Source organism: Phaseolus vulgaris, chromosome 6 (genome assembly GCF_051622355.1).
Source record: "Phaseolus vulgaris cultivar YP4 chromosome 6, ASM5162235v1, whole genome shotgun sequence".
Classification (NCBI taxonomy): domain Eukaryota; kingdom Viridiplantae; phylum Streptophyta; class Magnoliopsida; order Fabales; family Fabaceae; genus Phaseolus; species Phaseolus vulgaris.
This window is the reverse complement of record NC_143503.1, coordinates 19,381,813-19,406,802: the sequence shown is the minus strand read 5'-3', so window position 1 is coordinate 19,406,802 and position 24,990 is coordinate 19,381,813. Positions and strand designations below refer to the sequence as shown.

The 24,990-nt window shown below is 31.9% G+C and overlaps 1 protein-coding gene across 4 annotated transcripts; it reads left to right on the top strand.

The window, feature by feature from the left end:
- Nucleotides 1-440: 440 nt before the first annotated feature.
- LOC137831143 (agamous-like MADS-box protein MADS1) lies at nucleotides 441-22,647 on the top strand. 4 transcript variants are annotated; one of them, XM_068638697.2, is made up of 9 exons: nucleotides 441-547; nucleotides 1,046-1,281; nucleotides 18,478-18,559; nucleotides 19,285-19,346; nucleotides 19,420-19,519; nucleotides 19,971-20,012; nucleotides 20,321-20,362; nucleotides 20,476-20,645; nucleotides 22,294-22,647. In XM_068638697.2, exons 2-9 carry the CDS (start codon nucleotides 1,055-1,057, stop codon nucleotides 22,295-22,297), a joined length of 729 nt encoding a protein of 242 aa, XP_068494798.1. In that variant the 5' UTR covers nucleotides 441-547; nucleotides 1,046-1,054; the 3' UTR covers nucleotides 22,298-22,647. The 4 variants fall into 4 exon arrangements, with proteins under 4 accessions (XP_068494798.1, XP_068494797.1, XP_068494799.1 ...); XM_068638696.2 differs by having other exon boundaries at nucleotides 547-758; XM_068638698.2 differs by lacking the exon at nucleotides 441-547 and adding an exon at nucleotides 773-843.
- Nucleotides 22,648-24,990: the final 2,343 nt, after the last annotated feature.

The following is a 24,990-nucleotide window of genomic DNA, read 5'->3' as shown; positions in this document are numbered from 1 at the left end:
TTCCCATCCCCACAAAGACTAATTGAAGATTATGATCAGACGTCACGTGGGAACCCTTCTTAGTTGAAACTGTAATAATTCAAGAGAGAGGATCACGAGTCACTGGAAACTCTCAGGTTTCAATTTTAAAATACACAAAATAATCAAATGTAGTGGGATTAGTTAAAGTGGAAAAAACCTTCTAATATAAATTTGTACTTATATTTTAACTTTTATTTGTTAAAAAAAAAGTTTATATGTTAATTTTAATTTATTAGCAAATTTTGGGTTGTTTTACTTTTTTTTTCTATAAGTGTAAACAAAGCCATATTTGAAGTAAAATGCAAAAACTCAAATTCCAAGAAGCAAAATGGTTTTCTTCTATGATGAGTTAAACATTTGAAGCTTCAGAATTTTGCGTTCAAACTTTTATGTTCTTGTCCCTCTCATTGAAATTGAATCAAACCCCACATTAACAAATTAAAGTCACTTTCGAAAAGACCCTTTCATTATCTCCCTCTCCTTTTCCCCATACATGAAGAAATGGATGGTTTATGGAGCATGAAAGGTGAACCTCAAGTCACTTACTCTCTCTCTCTCATGCTTTAATTCTCCCACAAGAGAAGTTAAATTTTAGTGTGAGTTGGGTAATTGTTGGAGGGTCTATTTTCAGTCCATAAATACCTGTCTGCTAGGCCAACTCACTTCCATATTTTGCACCCTTTGTACCTGAGTTCAAGGTTAACACCAAAGAACTACATATAGTTCAGATTCCAAAGGTATAGATAACATAGTGGACTTGTTTGTTTGCACCCTCTTACCCTAAATATTTTTTTTTTCTGTATATTGCTATCTAATTTCATGGTTAGTCACTACCTTATAGCATGCCAAAATCCAGATCACACCAAACCCTTAGGCACATATACAATTATTCACATCTTTCGTTTTTGTTTTCTTTCCCTTTCTCTTCAGTTTATTTGATAATTTGATTTGCATATATTTTTTTCAATGATTGAACAAGGGTACTGACTAATTATCTGGTTTTGGTATAACTAATTACTTTTAGCTTCAAACCATGGAGCTTCCAAATCAAGCTCAAGAAGGATCTTCTCAAAAGAAGATGGGAAGAGGGAAGATTGAAATCAAACGGATCGAGAACACCACAAATAGGCAAGTCACCTTCTGCAAACGCCGCAACGGTTTGCTGAAGAAAGCTTATGAACTGTCAGTTCTGTGTGATGCTGAAGTTGCCCTTGTTGTCTTCTCAAGCCGTGGCCGTTTGTATGAGTATGCCAACAACAGGTTATACCAACACACAAACCCTTCTTAATTTTTGTAATCCCCAAATCTTAAAGGTTCTTAATTAGAAAGCTCTTTGGTTTTGCTTGTTAATATCAAAATGCTTGGTGATTTTGTCTCAAAATGTGTCGAACTTGTTATGACAAGTGAAAACTGATATATGAATATCAGTTTCTCTTTTTTAAATCTTTTGAATGAGGTTAAGATAGGAGCAAGCCATTTTTCAGTTCAAAGTGTGAATTTCCTTTCTCCCCCAACACTTTAATTTTGTCCCTTTTGTTTGTTTGTGTTTTTTAATGTTAATTTTAGTTTCCTTAATGAGCTTTATGGTATATGTATGTCGTTTAACTCACAAACCTATTGCTCTTTTATTCTTGTCACCCAACTGTTTGTTTGAAAGGTTGCAGATCAGTGATGAGAGATAGAAATAGGAGTTAAGGTGATATATACTAGGAGTAGCACTTGATAGATGAAGAACAGGAACAGCTTTGAATAGGGTTACAAAGATTTGCAAGTCAGAGATCTTAGCTTCTTTGTGTATATTCTCCCATGCTCTTAAGCTTTTTCCAATCCTTTTCCTTTCTCTCTCTTTCCCTAAACATGTCAACCATAAAACCTACAAAAGTCTGCCACATAAAGCTGCATGTACTCATTATTGATCATCTTCTCTTCTCTTCCTCCTCCTCATCATCACTTTTTCTTGCCACTCCTGATTAACTTGTCAGCTCATCAAAATTTCAAGTTATCTAGGGTTTCGATTTTTCATTAGTCACACCTAAATCCATTCATGGATAAGTCTTTAGGGCAGTCGAATCTGGGATATGATCTTCCAGTTTTATAACCTAACTGTGAAAAGTAAATAGTAAAAGAATGTTTAAAACTCTTTTTTTGAATTTATTTCCGTACAAGGTAGTTATGAATATGTGAACCTTCCAAAACCCAAATATTAGGGTTTCTTCAGGCAAAGATTTTAAGATTCCGCTTACAGTGAAACAGATTTTTTCCCCCTTCTCATCTGTTCAATATTAAATATTATCTAGGTGTTCATGAAAGTCTAAAATTCGTTTCCCACTCTTCATTACTATTTGTCGTTTACCATAGGGTCAAGGAAACATGGTGCAGTTAGGGTTTCCCAGCTTGTGTGGTGTTATCAATGTCAAAAACTCTCTATATGCTTTTGAAATTTCTGGCAGAGGGGATCTTGAAATATTCATGGAATTGGGTGGCCACTTTTTCTACAAGAAGTAAAGGACATTTATTTTGTTTCTTATAAATATTTTATTTAACAATTACAAAATAAGAATAAAATGATGATAATCAACATAGATTTAACATCACCATCTTCTGTTTATTTTTATGATATTATATTTATTAATTTAAAAATAAAAGAATTTGCTCACTTTTTCTTTTTTTTTTCACAAAATCCCATTTCCAAAACAAAGATACCCCCATAAGCTTCACGAACTTCTATAAATTATAAATTAATATACTGAAATGGAATAAATATAATTTGTTCTCTAATGTTAAAAAATACGATTCACTGGTCACGTGAAGTATTATTTCTTAGTTCTTCAGTAAGGACATGAGGGCACAGTGGCATTTATTCTTCTTCAGGTTCTTTGGTTCATCTTTATATATAATTGTAAGTTAATTTTCTTTCCCATTTGGTAGAATTTATTAAAAAATTAGTATCCTAAGGAAGTTATGTATTATGGTGTTTTGATGTTATTCTTTGTGGATGGTTTGTTTTTTACCCTGAGTTGCTAAAAGTGATACCATGATATCAGATTCTAAGAATGGCTAAAAGCAAAGCACCCTCTCTCTTTCATCTTTTTTCATTTCTTTCATCTTTGAGGAAATAAAGCTTCTTCACTCGACGTCAATCTTCTACCTACTCTCAATTATGTGTTTTGGAAATTTCAATAAAAAGGGAAACTTACATTTACATTATGGCCAGATGATCATAGATAATTGGCTTCTTCGTACTCATGGCATTAACTCTTGCCATTCGAAGTTTGAACTTTTAAGAAGTTTTCAAAAAGGGTGAGAGGGGTTTCACATTATTCCTTAGAATATTTCAAAGAATAAGAGTTTATATATATAAACAAATTCAGCTTTAGATGGTTTGTGCCCTTAGAAAAATAAGTGACAAAGGTGTGTGAAGAAGGAAAAGAAAGAGAGTACGATCCAATGACAAGTTCTGAGACTTGATGACCCTCATTTCTTAGGTTTCAAAGTTCACTGACACAAACAAGAACTACAGCAGCAATCTTCAAAGGGTTTTAAGATAATCCAGGTGAAAAATAGGGATTTTCATGGTTATTACACCATGTATAATGACACAGTGGTCACACATTTTCTGAACTTTTCAAGTTTTGTTATATTTATTTTATCCAATGATATTATTGGATTATGTGCCAGCTTGGCAGGGACAGCCAATCAGATCCTCGATAATATTAAGGTTGAGATATAACAGTAAGATTCAAATAATCATGTTCCAAATAAAAAATAAAATTATTATAATATACTCTATTTTCCTCACAACTATAAGAGAAAAAAAAGTTTTAAAATAAGTCTCATTTCAACTTTTGAATGTAATATTAATTATCTGTTTATATGTGCACTCCTAACAAGATTAAGAAGAAAACACAAACTAAAAATGACTAATAAAGTTAATTTTGTAAAAAAAATTATTTATTATGATTTTGTATTTGTGTAAGAAAACTTTAAAATGATATTTATTATTGTTTGAAGAGAGTATTATTTTTATTACTAGATATATCATTTGCAGAAGAACAAGAATGTTTATTCTTGATCATCATATTATTTTTCATGTCATATAAGAAATCAAAAGTAAGGAAATGTTAATATTTAATCTTATTTATGAATTTACATTATATAATTTTTTATTTTTTATTTTTTTATTCGTTAAATTAAACACCCTTTAATATAGGAAAATCATTTATATTTTATGGATTATGAGTTTACAGAGCATATACATATATGGAAATTTTAGTGGAAGAACTGCATTGTGAGTTGTATTTCTCTTCTTCAATTTCTTTGACTTTTATACTGACAGGATGGCCTATATAAGACAAACGAATACTGTTAGTTTAAATTGCACCATATATACAATATATAGACTAACCATAATTAATCATGTATATAGATGCATCATATAAACCCTAATATATATATACATATATATATATAACAACACCAGTTTTCAAGATATTTGTAGTATATTCATATTGATCAGTGCTTAGTGTTGGATAGGCTGGCAGCACCCCTTGTCTTGTTTTCCCCTTCTTTCACTCAGTCCTGACTGTAGCTGTGTGCTACAGTTTTCTTCTGTGCTGCCATTTGGTTCCTCAGCTGATATAATTTATTGGTCCTGCATCCAAGCTTTTTACCTGTGCCAACAACAAACAAGACCACACCCACCCAATGAGAGCACTACCCTTCCTTGTAGCATATGTTGCCTATGCATACAACATCAAAATTGTGTGTTGTTCTACTACCTCCTTCTAACTACTTCTCTAACACCTTTTAAAATTCCTATTACTGTAAAGTTTTTATGCATACCTTTGCACACAAACACTAGTCTAAGAAAGAAAAACTACCCTTTGGGTTCTTGGCTTTCATCCATGCCCAAACTTGGGCTTTGCAGCAGATCTCTTTTTCATTCACACTTTCATCCTTAGAAGTGAAATTGTTCCTCTGGTATAGATTCTCCCATACTACTGTCACCCACAAATTTTTCCAAATAGCATTTTCTTTACTGGTAAATTCCTGGCATACAAATTGCTGGTAGTGTGACATTGGATTTTCATGGTGGACATTGATAATGCCCAACCAATTGTTAACATGTTCCGTATTTCATTGGAAATCCCACAAATTAGGAATAGGTGATTGATAGTTTCCTTGACTTGCACATGACACATAATGTGCTCCCATCCAAAACCTTTCTAGCTTTTAAGCTGAATTTTGTTGTCAGTTTATCTAAGAATACCCTTCATACGGAATGTTGGGCCGAAACTAAGGTTTTACACTTTCAAAACTATTCGGAAAAGACTTCATTTTAGAGCTTACTATATGTCAATTTCACTATATGATATTTGATCTCATCATCTTTCCTTGACCAATCATCCTCGGCTTCAGCTCTCAGATTAACACCCTCAATGTCCTAGATCAAGTTATATAGTTGGTTCCTTTCCCAATCAAACCATTGCAAATTAGAGATTCCATTGCAACCTATGTCCTTTCCAAGTGCCCATTTCTTCAATTTTTACCTCCTTAAAGTTTGCATTTGTATATAATCTAGAGTACTTTTTCATCAAAGATTCCAAACTAGCCCGTCTATCCTCCCAAAACTTGAATTTTGACCCTTTTCCTATTTTCTAAACTACATTTTCATCAAACCACCTTCCTTGCTCTTATCCCCTCTCATTTTCCTAAGATCCTTCCACCATCCAGACTCATTTGTCTTATATCCCCATGGCATTTAAGATCCTCCAAGAAAAATATTTTAAATTCAAAACCTCATTTCTTTAGCTCGTGGTTCTATACACCTAGACGCCATTTTCATTTAGCTAGTAGTTATGTTAAACTTCTTTACATCTTTAACTCCTAATCTCCCCTCATGTTTTGGCTTGCACATTTGTTTCCATATAATTCATGTCATCTTCCTACCCTCACTCCATAGAAAGTTCTTCTAAACTCTCCTAATCTCCTTTCCCACTGTGACATACATCTTGTAAAATGATATACAAAATAAGGGGATAACATATAATATGAATTTGATAAGATACACTCGCCTCTCAAAGGATAGATGTCTACCTTTCCACCTAGAGAGTCTCTCCTTTACCCTCAACTACTTTCTCCCATAATTGATATTTCTTAGAATTCCCTCCAATTGGCCTCCCCAAACAAATGACCAATAGAATGCTTAACCCCTAACATTAAAATTTTAGAAAATCTTTCAAGAATATACAGCTTTCCACTCCCACTCCTTCCAACTTACTTTTTTTTGTAGAATTCACCTTTAAATCAGACGATGGTTCAAAAGATTTAAGGACACATTTCATAACAAATATATTTGAAGATTGTCTTTTAACGGGAGCAAAGTGTCATCTACAAATTGAAGTATATTCACGTTTACCCCATTGTTCTTCAATTTTACCCTATGTAACATCTGATTTTTTATGTCCCTCCTAATTATTCCTTACAATTCCACAAAAATTATTAACACAAAAAAAATGGTTCTAAGGGGTGTCCTTGCCAAAACTTTTTCCCTAGTTTAAATATTTGGGTTGGACTTCCATTGACTAGCTCATAAGTGGTAGACAACTCTAAACAACCCCTCACCCATAATGATCCATTTCTTGCAAAAGCATAATCTCTCTAACATATAAAAACAAAACTTATTATGTCGCATGCCTTCTCAAAGTCTACCTTAAACACTACATATTTTCTCTTTTTGCACCTCATCTTCCACACCACCTCATTAGCTACTAATACACTATCCAATATCCAACTCCCCACAAAAAAACAATCTTAGTATGATCTATGACTTTTACCATTATCCTTTTCAATATAATGGATAAGGATTTTAATAATCTTATAGGAACAACCCATCAATGAAATCAATCTATAGTCATCAAAGCCTTGAGGGTTGTCACATTTTGGGATCAGTGTATAAAAAAGAAGCATTAGTACCTTTGCCCTTTACTACTCTTTTGAAATTTATTAACAACAAAAAACAATATCATTTTTCATTATGCCCCAAAACCTCTTAAAAAAAATTGAAGTAAAGGCACATGTTCTAGGATATTTTGAGTTGTCACAACTTTATACTACTTTTTTTTTACTTTTAATTTAGTAAGTTCCTATGTTAACATCCTATTATCCTCTCTTGAAATTGTTTGAAATTATATATTCCCCAATTTTATGTTGAACCTCCTTGTTTGTTTCCTTCAAATATGTCTTCATAATATCTTATTTATTTCTTTTTTTATATCTATATGTTCTTCAAACCATTCCCCATTAATTTTAACCCCACCTATATTATTTTTAACTTTTTCCAATTAATCATAGCATGGTAAAACCTAAAGTTAAAATCTCAATATGATATCCATTTAATCCTCGATCTCGGTCTATAACTATTGACTCTTGTCTGCGATTTAATTTCTTAAGTTCAACACACATTTGTCTCCCCTCCAAAAATCCTTTTGCATCTAAGGTATTGTCCACATTGGCTTTGTCCAAATAAACTATTTAAGGATTATATTCTTTTTACTTTGTTCAACTCTGTCAAACTCTTCTTTTTTTTGACACCTTCAAGTCTTGTTTCATCTGCTTTAATTTTCCTTTTAAAATAGCTAACCTTCTCCCCATATTAGATTCCCACTATTTTCTCACAAAAGGTTCTAACTTCTAACTGACCCACATATTATCAAATATCTAATGGTCTAAAAGGTTTGGGGCCCCAATCCACTTTTATGATCTCCTGTACTAAGGCACGATGATCAGATAGTGTCCTATCTAATGCAAATGTTTGCTTGTAGACCATAAATTCATTCATTCACTTGATACCATTACTCTATCTAGCTTACTTTTTGCAGAGTTGTTCACTTTGTACTAAGTATACCTTCTACTTATTAGTGATAAATTTAGCATCCCAGTATCTTCAATAAACTTAGTAAAACTATCAATCTCTCTTCCACTAGTCTATATTAGGCTTATCCTTTTCCTTTCATGGTTATTCCTCACTACATTGAAGTCCCCCACCATTACCCATATCTTACTACCTCCTATTCCCTTCTACTAGTCCCTATTAGGCTTATCTCTTTCCTTTCATTGTCATTCCTCACACAGAAAGTCCCCTGCCATTACCTTTTTCTTACTACCTCCATTATTCCTAATATGAGTTAATTCTTCCTACATTCCCCTTTTGAAGTTGAATGTACATGATGAGTACACATTCACTATAGTTATTAAAGTGTCTTTCTTCTTACATTTACCTTTGGTTACTACATTACATTTACCTTTAGGTCGTGTAGTCACTACATAACCCTATTACTCATACCCTCTGACAAATCATCTTCTTCTTTTTTTTTTTAAACCAAAACCTCAAAACTCAATGGGAAATTACAAAGGAATCAACAAAAAAAGGTTTAGCCTTCCATGCGGAGGCAAAACAAAAGAATTACAAAGAAGAAAAGAAACTAAGAAAACCCTATGATGGTTGTTTTTGTCTTCTAAATACATACATATACTCTACTTTTTCTCTCTTTATTACTTTTAAATAATTCCATTTTGTAAATCCTCTCAATCCCCTCACATTTACGCAAAGTAACCTCATTTATCAATCATAACTCCCTTCCCCTATCCCTATTCTCCAATTCTTGTAATGCATTTATAATAATTTGTTTGTAACCTTTGTATGTTACTATTTGTTTCACCATCTTCATCACTAGTGCATAAAATACATTTTACATCGATTTTAAGAGACATATTACACTGGTTACACCATCGATGTAGGTCTTAGCGAGGTAAAATGTCAATCACATATTACACCGGTTGTAAAAACCAATGTAATATGTACCAAAATTTGGGTAAAATAATTCAAAAATATGTGCTCTAGAAGGACATATTACATCGGTTGGAACAAACAATCGGTGTAGTATGTGGAATATTACATCGGTTAAGGCCACAACCGGTGTAATATGTTAGATTTATTTTTTTATAAATTTATTAATATACAACACAACATTCATTGTTGCTCATACATAACATTGGTGATACACAAGCAAACATCGCAATAACCACAAGTCTAGATATGAAAAGAAAAATAAGAAATGCACTTACAATTAAACATAAAAATCCATATTTTCATTTTACATCATTTATAGGCAAACAACACGATCTAGTAAAAACAGATTTTTCACACAACATATAAAAATTTCTCTAAATCTAAAATCACAAATCTAAGAAAAGAAAGGCCTAGCGAGATACCTTTAGGAAGTAAAGCGTCTTCCTTGGTTTTTCCAACTATGTTTGTAGGCTCCATCCTGAGATCGAAAAAGAGTTAGGAAAATGAGGAAAAAGGCAACACATATGTAGATTTGAGGAAAAGAAAAGTGAAGAAAGAACACAACAAAGAAAGGACAGTGGAGGAGATTGTGAGCGATGCCAACAACAGTGGTGGAGAGCAATGCCAGCAATAGTGGAGGAAGAGGTGCATAACGATGGTAGAAGCGAATCAAAATAGTGGCAACAGCATGACAGCGATGGTGGCACTAGTACAAAATATAAAAACAACGACCATTTATTTAATGCGTTTTTACGATCAGACGTTGTCATTTAAAATGCGGTAGCATTTTTTAAATTAAATTCATTTAAAAATGCGATCATTTGTAATAGTCTCATTCTTAAAACAAAGCGCTTTGGTTAAGAATGCGGCTTTACTTCTTAACCACATTCTTAAAACATTTTTTCCCCTAAGACAAAGCGCGCCACTTACGCTTTCATACTTCCTTCTCTGTCGCTTTCGTTCTCTTCAACTCTTTTGCTCTGGTGTTTCCCCTCGTCTTCCTCAAGCCTACATTTGTCTTCTTCGTGGTAAGTTTATTTCGACCTCTCTACTTCTTTTTCACCATTAGTTTTTGTATTTTTTTCATTTCTCTTATGTGTTTCTTTTCTGTCATTGCTTGAAGCTCACTTTCTAATTGTCTCGCTGGTGTTTGGGTGTTTACTGTGTCGTTGCTACCACTTTTGTTGTCGTAATCGATGTTGTCGCCGCTGCACTCACCAACAAACCTGCCATGTGGATCATATGCAGTATGGCCCCACTGTGACCCCTAAACATCTCCATCGTCACCGTGTCGTTTTTCTCACACCCTCACTCCCACCGAAATATCGCGTCGTCGCAAATGTTGGAAAACAACCCTGCACCATCACCGTGCAACGCAAGCACATTCACCGTCGAGTTCTACCCCGCATCAGTGCTCACCAATGCGTGTCGTTTCGCCTTGCAGTCCCTTCTCCAAACTTTGATGCTACCATCCGTGGATGTCGTGTATACAGTGTCATTACCGTGAACAACCCAAGCGTTGATGGCATTCTCATTCATAAGCATATAAGAATGGGGCTATTTGCCATAACCACATTTATAAATCAACATTTAAGAATGCGGTTAAATAGTCGTCTTCTTCTCTGTTGGACATAAGACTACGTGTACATCAAATGCAACTAGAAACCCACCGTTTTAAAGTGAAAATAGTTGCCTTCTTTTAACCCTTCTGCACTAGTGTGAAGGAAAATGCGAGAAAAATAACTTTACGCGCGAGTAAGCAATAAGAGCACGAGGCAAAAAGTTGGGTAAATAAACATATTACACTAGTTGGATTAACAAACTGGTGTAATATGTCTAGCGCCAAAATAAGTGTTTTAAAAACTTTATTTTTTAACTTTGAAAAAACAAAACTAAATAATAATATTTACAAAAATGACATTGCATTTTTATTTATATAATTTCTTGATACTGTGATTTTGTTACGTTATACTCTAATTTTGTTACATGATACTCTGATTTTGTTACCTCATTGCCAGCAACATCTCCAAAGTTTATACTCTGCTTTAACTTGGAGTGATGGGGATTAGGTCTTTGTGTTATCCGCTGCTTTGGGTAGGGTTGGTTTTTGGCCTTCTGCAGAGTTTCCTTCATATGACTCCCCCTTACTCATTTTTGTTTGGGTTTGCTTTTGTCGCCCCTCCCTTGGACATTGCCCAGTCTTTCACACAATCCTTATTTCATAACTTCTAATTGGGACCAAACTTCATGCATACAAAAGATATGTCCATTAATTTGCAAATTGTTGTCATTTTCTGCTCCATACCTTTTCCTTTGCTCTTCAACAAACATGTTTCTATTTTGGTACCAATTTTTGTTTAGTTTTTCCTGATAGAGCCACCTTCTCTCTTTACTACCATTTTCATGTTTTTTGTCACTACATTCTATCATTACCTCTTCATTTCGTTCATTACACCCTTAACCACTATGTTCGTCAATGTTTTCCTCCAGCATGTCTACCAATTTTTCATCCCCCTTTTTGTACCTCGCACACTTGTACAAACTTCCCTTCTTTGAGCATTTCGATTTTGATGGTAAAACTGACACTCCCTTAATCGACTCTCTAGAGTTATTTTGTCTTATTCATTACTATCCAAACACTTGAAATTTACACCCTTTGTGCCCAGTATTAATAAATTCCTCTTTGAGAACAATATGATAAATATTTCAATTGATTTTGAATCTCTTATTCATACCAGTCTCGCTCCCGTACGATAGTCTTACACGTATCCTCGCAAACTCTAAATGTGTTTCTACTTTGATTATGTCATCGCATTGGACAAGATTTTCTATGATCACCATGACCTTTTGAAAGCACTCGTAACTCCATAACAAAATAAGGGTTCCTCTCACCCTCATCCATACCACCTTATTCCCAAGTATATCTCGAGTTAACTATGACATTATTGACTCAAACACTAATTCCAACCATTTTGAGTGTTATTTTATTAACCTCCTCACATTCACTTATCCTTTAAATATAGCTCATTTGCAGCCAACCATTCTCTCTCTCCACTACATTAAAATCCACCCCAATTGATGACTATTCTACGGCAAGTGCAATGTGTTGTCAGAAGTAATAATTGAACCCACAAGGAACATTTGAATAATCAAGTAAAAGATTCATTAAATATAAAACAAAATAATAAAAGTTTGTTGAGATTTTTTATGATGACAATAAGAAAACAAGTCAAGAGTTTGTTGCTCAATGTGAAAAATAGGGATTGGGGTTCATCTTTTCTCACTCTTTTGTTTTTTTATTACCATGAAAATATTGTGTCCTTTGATTGATATTGATGCCCGTATAAAAATCATTTATATTGATTCCTCACATATAAAATTACTAAGATGCTTCCTAAATATTGATTCCTCGCATATTTATAAAAACAATTTTTCAGTAAGATCAAACGTTCATAGCAATTAACATTTCAAATCTATTCATAGCATTCAAATATGTTAAACATTATCATTTGGGTCAGAAACTTAGAAGTACTTTCCATTCAAATCTAAATTTCAAGATCAAGGCGAACAAGCATTACTAACAAAATGATAATACCAATCATCAATCAAGAACAAAATATTATGTTTAGATATCACCTAAATACATAAGAGTTTGAATAGATTACTCTCAATCTCAAAGGGTAGAATTAGCCACACACGATGGTTGTTACAAGCAGGGAGTGCAAGAAAAGAAGATTTCATATGTTTCTCCTTGAAGGTTGTCTCCTCTAGGGTTTCTAACATCTTCTATTCCTCCAATTGGATTACAACTCACTTAATGGTGTTTTCCTCTCAATCATTGCACGTCAAGTCTCCTATTTAACAAAATTTTCATGGGCCAAGTGTGTTCTCACTTGGGCGTTATTGGACTCACTTGGGCGAGAAGCACGAAAAAAGGCCCCACGTTACTAGAGCAATCTTGCTTGGGCGAGATTGAGCTCTCTTGGGCGAGATTGAGCTCGCTTGAGCAAGATTCTCTAGTGGCGTCTGGCTTAGGCGAGTTTGGACGAGCTTTGGTGAGTGTTGGTACATTCCAACTTTCCCTTTTTAGCTTTGTATATTCTCCTCTTGCCCAATCATATCCATTCTTCCCTTAACTCCTAAAATTAACACAAATTTGGGAATAAATCATTCTTATTCAAATTAAAGTCACAAAATATGTAAAAAGGTATAAATTCATAAATTAGGGGTTATTTTATACTTATTTTATCAATTAATATCCATTAGTGCCTATATTTTAATATGAAATATTACTGAAATTTGGCAATTATCACCAATGTCATTTAGGTCTTTCTTTGAATGTAGGTCCAATTAGTGCTTGTACATACGTTTGATGGTGCTTTACCTTTGTATTCATTTCTTTTGTTACCCAATTGACTTCATACTTCCTTCAACTCACGTTTCTTGTTTCCTCATTCCTTTTATACCTCAATTTTATTTTATTTTTTCAGCAAAGAATTAATAAAATTAAATTGAGGGACACTTTAGGGGTGTCCCAACCCTTTTACAAAAAAACCAAAAACCAAAAATCAAATCTAACATATAGATTAAACTAACCTACACAAGCAAACATGCCTAGGCATCCAGAATAAACAGACCCAGCAACATACAAGACTAACTCCTCTCAAAAAAACCTCAGACCACTCCTCCTGAAGGTATCAAAGTTGCCCCACATTACCTTCAAAAATTCGCTCGTACACCTATACCACCCTCTTTTTAACTGATCCTAAAAAGCATATACTCACACCAACTCAAGATTTAACTATATATTACAAGGCACCTTCACATTTCCAGATTCAGAAAAAGCCTGCTACTTGGCTGCAACATCGGGCTCGAGACTTCCTAAGCGGAAAGTCCAACATCCTGTTTCGATCAAATGAAAAAATGCTGCAATGCCCAGCACTAGACTAACACAGTTGGTTGACCATAACACCCTGCAGAGCCATCTAACTACTTAGAGAAAATTCTGATGTACCACAGTAGCATCACAACATGCTTTTGCAATGATCTTTCATGAACACTCCACTTTCCAAAAATTCTTCTTTAAAACCTCTGCTTAATTCTACTTCCAGCTTTTCTTCGGCATCAATCCAATATCTCCCAGAGAAAACTCTTTCTTCCAAACCTTGTGTGACGTTATATACATGGGAACTCCGCATTCCTTCAAAGTGCTTTACTCTCATCCTGCTCCTTAACCGAAATATATCCCTGCTCCCCACGGCTTAACCTGCATACAAAAGAAACAACCTTCCCCTCCACACAAAGCCAAAACACATAAACCAGAACAGCAAAATATGTATGTATGAATTGAACACACCTTTTATACCTCAATATACTTATGTTGATCTTTATGCTCCCAATCCAAGTGGAAACGCTTTCTCTAAGTCCATCACATTGTGCACCTTCGTAAACCTACAAAACTAAACATTTATCATCTCTGATTGAGCTTTTGTGATATGAAAACTTCTTGTACCCTTCCCCAATGCCTGAATAATCTACACATATCTTGTTGACCATAACTCGTTAGGAAATGACTAAAAAAGAATGATGTCATCTATCATAAAATACTTTTTTTAACTATAGAGGTGAGTTGGTTCAATGAGAATAGGATTTTGAAAGTTAGTTAAGGAAGAAAGTCTAACCAAAATATTTCATTGTTTCTTCAATAATTGGCTTCTTCATATTCATGGAAGTAGCTCTTGACATTCGAATTTTGAACATTAATAAGTTTTCAAAAAGGAATAAAGGGGTTTCTAGTTGTTGTGAAGATGATACTAATATCATTAATTCCATCAACTACCATATTCAATAAAACAGATTCATATGGATTTTCCCAACTAATGGATCATTATTTCATTTTCCATGCATGATAAACTCAATTTACAAATTCTTATCTCTCCTATAAATTATTGTTTTTAAAGTTTTTTTATAGGCATTGAAAAGTGAATTAATTGGAGCATTTGAGAGATATTTCAATCCTTATACAAAATAAATCATCTATATGACATATACCACAAAAACCTGAACATCAAAAAGATTATGGTGTGTCCCTCCATGCACCTAACCAACCCTATACAAAAGGACACGGAAAACACCACTGGTGCAGGGTGTATAAGTTGGTTAAGCACAACATGTTAGCAGGGATGGAAAAAACCAAAAATCATACACCTCAATTGTGCCCTAAACATAATAAACTATGAAGTTTTCCTCATGCCACAATGTAGTGATTTACAACAAATAGTGTAATGTAGTGATGTACAACAAATAGTGTAATAGAACCCTTCATGCAAAAACTTAGACCATGCTAGAGTAGACTCAATACCAACTTTGAAAGATTTGTTGTTGAAGGGGTGTTATTGAACAAAATTTCTACATACCCTGCAATTTCCAAAAACTATACCCATCTTGACTATCTCGCATAGATCAATGTGACTCACCAATATAAAAATTATATCCAAGAAACTGCAATTACCTCTTATAATCGAGTTTTCTCCTTGTTGAGTTTAGACAAGTAATAAGATTTTAAAACCAATCAAAGTAGGAAAAGTTAACAAATTTTACCTTACGAGTTAACCAAGACTAGGTTTGTAGCAAAGCAGGAGCAAAAACTTCAACCGGATCAGGTCTAGCATTGCTGGAAACAATGTGATTCCTTTGTTTCTAGATTTCTGCAATAATGGTCACCTACATACATGCCCAAGCTTTGTTTGCAACTGTGTTCAACCTGCATACCATAAATTGGCATAAATGCCTCTTTGGTTCATTGTGCAACCCAATTATTAAGACATTTATTTATCTTGTAAACCCCAAAATACATAGAGAATATTGGAAGGCCTTAAACCTCTTCGAAAAATATTGTTCATGGTTTCCATTCTACTTTTTTATCACTCTCTGGGCTAAGCATTGTGTTGAGGGCATCACTTTCACCCTCCATAACTTCTCAAAAACTAAGTTGTCTTCCCCTGCAGTTCTGTTATATAGCATGTTATACGTTAAGTTCACCATGTAAGTCTTAGAATATGAATGTTTCCATACCCATTTATCCTTTTTTCCTATTCTAAGCTATATACCACATATTTCTCTCATTAAAGCTTCTTTCAGATCGGATTCTCACACCATCAACTCCCTTTTTTATGTGAGTTGATTTTAGATGATTCCATTTTAGAGATGACACTTTACTTATGATTGAGATTTTAACAAGTATATGGTGAGACTTAGGGAAGATCCCCACCGGACACGAACTTAACCAAGTAGTTAAGTAAGGTTCACTTCCAAAGGCAAAAAGGAAAATCAGATAATAAGGTGAACATGATGTATGGTGCAGAATATAAAGACATGAAAGGAAACACAAGATATGGGAGGAAACCGAAATGGAAATGAAGCAAACAAGAAATACCAACACAAAGATAAAAGTGTAATGGAAAATGGAAGAAAGGATGAAGGAAAGAAAGCTTATGGAGATTAAATGAGAGTGGACACGCCACTTGGAGTGTGGTTTCCTCAAAGATGAGTGTAGAGGGCCGCCACTTGAGAGCTCTCAACTCACTCAAGATAAGACCCAATGCTTAGAGCTAACAAGCCTCACACAATTTGTGCAGAGTTTTCCTTCTTCTATAAAATTCAACATGAAAATACAAGGAGGAAGGCACCCTATTTATAGGAGATGGTGCCTTGGAAAACAAGAAGCAAGGGTAGGATGGTAAATGTGTCCGGGGGGCTTCCTTTAGGATTTGACTAAGTCAAAACCACACCTTAGGCCACTTCTTATAGAAACTATGTCAAAAACAAGCTAAAATGATAACTACACCCCTCTATAACACTAAAGGCACCTATTCTACCCTATCTTACTATTTGTACCCCTAAAGCGAGCCCAATTTATTTATAACTTGTTTTATTCTTAATAAGACCAGAAGGAAGAACATTTGATGTTCTGGTCTTTGCCCATTTCTCCTTCTGGTGAGGTCTGTTAGATCCTTGGTGGGGTCTTCACTTGAAAGTTGAGATGACTTCTCATAGTGTGAATGGTAATTTGAGTCCTTGGTCATCTCCTTGTTGGCTTGGATTGTATCACTTCTCTATTGAAAAGTGCACCTATTATATTCCCATCTTTCAACCTCACACAGCCTTGCATCGTTGCAGGTGGATATAACCTGAAAATTTATCTTTCAACGTGTCACTGCCAATCTATATGTCCTGCCAGACCCTAATACTTTTTCTTACCCCAATTTACCATTCTATATTATCTTTCAAACTACAATTCCTTCTATGCAACATCCCTACTTTCCTAATGTCCTTCCACAATACTCCTTAGTTCTCTCCAACCCCCATATTTGGAGACTAATATTTCCCTCTATAGTTTGTCATTTTTCCAAACCTAACCTCCAATTCCCCTTTCCAGGTAAGGGAATGTTAAAAATTCTTAAATCCATAATCCCAAGCTTGCCATTCTCCCCTTCCTTACATATTCCATCCCACGAAATCTAATTAATTTTTCTCTCATTGTAGCCCCATCCCTAAAGAAACTTTATTTTGTATTTTCATAATATTGAACCCAATAGTTGTTGGTATTTTAAACATTAACATATAAAATAGGAGAAGTAAGGTAATGAATGTTTTAAAAAAGGCATATCCTTCCTACAAAAGAAAGATGCTTCCCTTTCCACCTTGCCAATCTACACCTAATTTTATTTGAAACCCTATTCCAAAATGATATTTTTCTATGACCCCCCCCCCCCCCCCCCCGACATCCCTATGTAAGTAAAAAGGGTGCTCATCATTTCACAATTTAGTATAGCAGTATATTTACTCATCAAAATAGTGTCTAAATGATTCCTGCCTATTTTGCTCTTAAAATATTACTTTTAAACCTGAGTCTAATTCAAAGCATCTCAAAATATATTTAAGTACAAAGATATTTCAGTTGTTTCCTTACAGAAAAATAAAGTGTCATCCACATATTGTAACATAATAACCTACTTCCCCATTCCCCACCAAAACACTCTGAAGGAGATTATTTTTAATCGCTTGTCTAACACCCCCAGCTTACCTCTCTACAACTATGATGTATAGAAAGGGAGTCAATGGTCTCCCTATCTAAGACCTCTTTCAAGTTTAAATTCAGCGGTGGGACTCCCATTAACAAGCACGTACAAGGTTGACGACTGTAGACGCCTATCATCTAGTCTTTCCATTTTGTACAAAAGTCTGATTTCATAGTATATAAACAATGAATTCCCAACTCACCGAGTCATGCTTTTTCATAGTCAACTTTTAAAATCATACTTTGTTTCTTTTTCTTTTTTATATCATTTAGAGTTTCGTACATTATTCAATAAAATAGTATACAATTTTTTTTAATATAATAATTAATTCTATTTTATTTATAAAATTAGTTTTTATTTAATAATTTTGTTGTAGTGGGATCTTGAGTCATATATTTGCTGTTGTAAATGGTATATGTCACCAAATTAAGAAAAATATATAAGAAGTCATATAACATTGTTTGTATTTTTCTCAATGTTGTTCATAGATTTGTGCCATTGATCTCACTTGTTTATTCTTTGCAGTGTTAGGGCAACAATTGAAAGGTACAAAAAGGCAAGTGCTGCTTCCACAAACGCAGAATCTGTATCTGAAGTTAATACGCAGGTAAATTTATTAAGAATTATAAAAAAAAAAAAACTGGCATATTAAAACAATGTTTTGTTAGGGTTATTTAACAAATGCACATACATTTCATAGTTACAGCCTTTTTAAACCAATGATTTTATAGTCAAATCCCTAATGTATTTCTATGTCTAGCATACTAAAAAAATAATATATCTAGCACACAATTAATAAGCAAAAAAAGAAATTGTGAACTTTAATATGAATAAATTCCAGCTAATTAAATTTTATTTAATGTCAATGTTTTTTCTTAAAAAATATTAATGTCATTATTTTTTTTAATTATGCTTTTTAATTGAAAAAATTGTAAATATTCTTCTTTTAGTATATTTGAGTTATAAGAAAATACCATTCCAAATTATTGATTCATATTTCATCATAGCATATCATGGTATTGAAAGTTTCATATGGGATTTGATATATTCAAAGAATAACGTGTTTATTTCTGTATATGGGTTAGGATACCTCTGAAGTATCCTTTTATTTTATTTATTCATTGCTGATAAAGAAAAACGTGTTTATTTCTATGATGTTGATGTGTAAACGAGTTAAAACACCTCTTAAAGAGTTACATTTATTTATTTTTATTGATAAAAAAAAAACATGAATCTAATTCTTCATTCAAAAGACACAATATTGTGGATATTTGACTATTTCTTGCCAACAATATGTATAATCTTCTTCACATATTAACACTATCAAATCAGTTTTACCAGCAAGAATCATCCAAATTGAGAAGACAAATTCGAGATATTCAGAACCTAAACAGGTCAGTTTCTTACTTCTTTTCTTTATATTTTTAATATATTTTTTCCATATCTCACATGAATTTTGCCTTGTAGGCACATCCTTGGGGAAGCACTTGGTTCTCTGAGTCTCAAGGAACTCAAGAACCTTGAGGGTAGATTGGAGAAAGGATTAAGTAGAGTTAGGTCTAGAAAGGTATAAATTGGTTTCCTCACAGGAAAATAATAAATACATTTATTCTTTATTTTTTTTCTGATAAACTATAATAAAATTGTTATTGGAAGGTTTTCTTATAAACCCAAGCATGCATATAAGATGAGCAAAAACTACAAAAAAAAATAAAAAAGATACACTTTTGGATATGTTTTGATGAAATTTTCCATTAATGATTTTAAAAATTGAAATTAATTTTTCCACAACATAAATTTTAACTATACATAACTGAATTTGTAAAACTTTTTTATATATTTTTTAAAAATTTCTACTTTTAAAACTTCATTTAATTTTAACTAATAAAAAAGGTTTGTTTAATTTTTTTCTTATATTTCTCTTCTAAATTATTAATAAAATTCGTTGTAGGTAGCATATGTTCCCTCCTGTTTGTCTATCTTTATTCCTGTAGACTGATGCACTAAAAATTTTGCAGCATGAAACATTGTTTGCTGATGTCGAGTTCATGCAAAAACGGGTACTCATATTTTTCTTTGGTGTTGTTTAACTTATGTTTTACTTGTTTTTATTTTTTATATACCATAGCTAGCATATATAGCAAGTTCCCCAAACAGAATAAGGAAGAAGATGATGTTAGAATAATCTGATTAGGGTTTATCTTTTCTTGTCTTCTGCAATATGAGTTTATATATTTTTTTATCAAACTTAGACTCTTTTTTTTCTCTTTTAATTGGTTTGATCCTACTAGCAGTTGATTTCATCTTATTGATGAAGGTTTTTCTGCATGAGTAACCAAATTCTGAGGTGTAAGTTTGGTTTGTGCAGGAAATTGAGCTGCAAAACCATAACAATTATCTGCGAGCTAAGGTCCTCTCATTATTCTAGTAACACACACATACATTACACTCTCCAAGAATCAATGCAGAAAACACATAAATGTGGTGTGTCATTAGTTAGTTGATTGTTGATTATTGACGCAGATAGCTGAACATGAGAGAGCTCAACAACAACAACAGCAATCAAATATGATGCAGGGAACACTGTGTGAGTCCCTTCCTTCACAATCTTATGACAGGAACTTTTTCCCTGTAAATCTCATACCTTCTGATCAACAATATTCACGTCAAGACCAAACTGCTCTCCAACTTGTGTAAGCATTCATCACCTTTCTCCTATTAATTAATACTGTGTTTCGCTTCCTCATTTTAGACGTGATTTTTAACATTTCACATGTATTTTCTTAAAAATTATTAGCTCTAACCCTTTCCCACCAAAAAAAAATCATTAAATAAAAGTTAAAAATAAAAAATAATTATTTGTTATATTAATTAAATTATATATTATTTTAAAAATTAAAAAATTTATTGGTATCTAAATTAATTAATATTATTGTAAATAGTTTTTAAATTGATATTTAATTTGTTATTACGATTTTAGTTATCAATTTTAAAATTTAAATAATTGTTAATTAAAATCTTGGTAGTTAATTAAATAATAATTTAGATACTATTATTTTTTAATTTTTAAAATAATATTTAATTTAATTAATATGATGTTTAGTTTAAGGTGAAATCAAGTTATATGATGTAAGGAAAAACTGAAACTACTTTAAATAATTTTACTTTTACATTCAAAAGTAAATTATAAACTTCAAACACAACTTTGGATCCTAAACATAGTTCCTTCATTCTCAATAACTTCCAACACACTTGACAAGAAGGGAAAGCTGCTTTCCCCTCTCAATAAATTTTCTTGGTTACTCTCTCCATTGTTACTTTTCAGAATATATTTTATAATTTTAATATTTCAGAAAGCTAATTTCTGAATAAAAGATAAATGTTCCAAGAATTTTCTTAGATTAAAAAACCACTATAAACGGATGAAACAAAGATTCAATCCCCATTATGTTTATAGCTTTAAATTTAACAAGTAAAAGGAATGCAAATGTATCAGTATAAAAAAAAATCAATTAGATTTTATATATATATATATATATATATATATATATATATATATATATATTATTTTTTTAAAGAGTTATAAAAGTAAAAGCAGAACCCAATTCTAGAACATTACAAAAACTCATAAGCAAGTAAACTAATTTGTTCGTATACAAATTCTGTTTGTAATAAAGGAGAAAATTTTGTCAGCATATAAATGTTTATAAAGTGAACTATACTTTGAAAAAGCTTCCATATTTTTTAAACAAGTTAACATGCATTAATTAGTCCTGATTATTCATAACTTTTTTTAACATTTTTGCATGAATTTTGTCCTATCTTTCTGTAAAAAAAAAAAAATTCAAGAAGAGAGATGAGAAGAAAAAAGGGAGAAAAATATTACATATGTAGGATGAAAATTTAAGGTGTGAAATAAAAATTAGAATCACCCTTAATGCATATATCAAGATTAATTTTTTTATCAATAATAAATAAATGAATTAAACGAAACACTCCAAGTATCTCAATCCTTTATACACAGCTCATCTTCAAAATATAATTCACAAAAATTCAAACAAGTATAAAGGTTTAGAATCCTTTGCTATTTGTTTAAGCACAACATAGAAGTATCTTAGACTATAGTGTGCTCTACAAAACGAATGTCTGCACCTAAAAAGACGCATCAAGATTATTAGGATTTTTTTATGCTTGATATGTTTGTAAAATTGTATATGGTTTAGTGTTTCATTTTAGTTTAATTAATTTATTATTGTTGATTAAAGACACACCCTTAATGCATCAAGTAATTAACAGTTTTACAAAAGTGATAAACCTCTATTTGTTTATATTTGAATGCAGCTGAAGATATGGTTGAAATTAAAGCTAGAGTGGAAGTTGTGGCACAGTCTTCATGGGTTAATTATGATGATCTTGCTAACTATATATTAATAGTTATGTGTAGTGTCTATATTTGGAGATCCAATAATGCCATGCACATGTCTGTGTTTCTGAACCATATATTAGTGCCTTTAGAATATACTTTTTCTAAAGGTCACCAAACTCTGAACTAAAAATGTCCCAGCATTTTGGACCCTTATTACATACTATATATATAATGCTTATGTATCTTTTAATTAAATAAGAACTGTGTGTGATTCAGACACTTCTATATGCTTCTCATGCAATATAACTTAATTATTGCTTTTATTTGGATATATTACAATGCCATAAAACAACTCACCCAACAAATTTCTTTATTTGTAATAATATTTGGATACATTTTTTAAAAATTTTCGATCAATTTCATTAATATTATAAGGTAAGTAGTAAATTTTGTATGAGGTGATAAGGAAAATATTGTATCCGAATAAGAAAAATAAAATTTAGTAAATTTGAATTTTGTTATCTAAATGCAATATTTAAAAATTTAAATAATTTAAAATAAAATAATTGAAATTTAATATATTTAAATTTCTTGAAAATTAATTTTTTTTTATACAAAATCAGCATTTGAAATGTCTATCAAACATTATCTATTTTCTTTTGGCCATAGTCGTAGTTTTAGAGTAGAGAGATCACTCTTCTCTAACAAGTTGCTCATGCAAAAGAAAATGTCTATGTAATAATAGGATTAAAAGTTCAGAAACTAGAGACCAATATTATTCCCAAATAACTAAATTCCAAACCTAGAAAGTGGTGCTTAATCCAATTGGAGAAAAAAAAAACATAAGGAGGTAATTATTATTAATCTAATTAAACGAGTCCATAGTTTTTATTAGTTTGTTATATTGTTATGTTAATGTGCCTTGTATAATCCCTTAAAAACAAGAAATTATGTATTAGGCCCTTATATTTTAAAGATTATTTAGACTGGGAGGTTTAAATTCTAGAAGTTGCTTGGAAAGCAAGCAATTAGGGTAAGGGAAGCTAACTTTAATTTTCAATAGTACCCTATGTTAGAAGATTTGAATGTGGAGGGGACGTGGTTCCAAGTTTTAATTTCTCTTGCAGATATGTTATTTAATAAAATTGTTTGATTTTATGTTATTTGAACGTATAAATATTAGATTTTGATAATTTGGAAGTTAAATATTATTTTTAATGTTGGAAAGGTTCTTATATCTTATGCATTTTTAAATTTTATGTGATTAAATAATATGTATTATATATGAATGATGAAAATTGTATGAAATTGATGTCATACACTAGGTCTCGTTGTGGACACTCGGTATTGGATGTTTGAACTTACCCTTATCCTTGATGTATGGATTAGATGTTAGTCTCTGGCAGGGGCATACTTAATGAGTCTTCCGAAAGACGATGGATTCATGTGTAGTCAGAGTGATTGAAATAAAATCAAAGTGTTGTGGATTGAAATGAAATCCAATTATTATGATTGAAAATTGATCCATATCTGGTCTATATGAATGATGGAATTGGTATTGAAATTTTATATGACAAAACTTGAAGAAATATTTATAAATGATTAGTCTGATTGGTTCTTTTTGCATGGATTAAGTGGATTAAGTACGTTGTGGAATTTTTTTTCATTAGTTTACCCTTGTTTTTCTTGTTGTGTTGTGAATTGTGATGACTGTATTACGTACACGAGCAGATGATCATACAGGTGTCGAAGGGTCTGAAGGACTTTAGGATGTTGTTTTGAACCTTATATTGTAAATATTTGTATTTCCATAAGCTCTAATCATATATTAGATATGTTTTGAAAAACTCTAAACTTGTATAGAAACATGTAGAACTTGTATTGTAATAGTTATATGCAATTTTTGGGGTGTCACACCTTCAAAATATATTAATTATGATATTAATATATTTAAAAATATCAAAATCAAGTAATGATACAAAAACAACACACAAAAAATCTAATAAAGAATTCAAATTCCCATTAAACATGTATAACCCAACACATATTTTTCATATTCTAATAATTTAAGAATAAAAAATACCATTTGAGCATGTGAATTTTGGAATTGATGAGGTTTTAATAATTATTAATTACTTATTTTAATTAACATTCTGGAAATTGATAATTATTATGAATAATTTTAATTACGATAAAAAAATTCAATAAATTTTAGATTTAATTATATATATAAAAAAATATCGATGAATATAAGTATGTATAGAATGTACCTAATGTATAAAGTATGTATAGAAGGTACCTAATGTATTATGATATTTTTTTCTCAAAATAATAGTAATTTGGTACATTAATTGAGAGTGGAAAAATATCATTTGGAATAAATGTTGTTTATTTATTGTCATCAACTTATTGCATCTTTGTTAATGGTTAATGATTTAAATAAGTGTTCATATAATAGTTTTTTATTCTATTTTTTTCATTTCTTCAACTAACAAAAATTAGTTGGATATAAATGAATAATATGTAAATGAAAACGTTTGTTTAAAGATTAAATCTAAATGTTGACCACATGCAAGATACTATTAAAGTGGGTTATAACGTTTTTAAGTGGACACAAAAATCATATGCAACATAGCGTCAGTCATGAAGACCGAAATGAAAGCATATAGCTA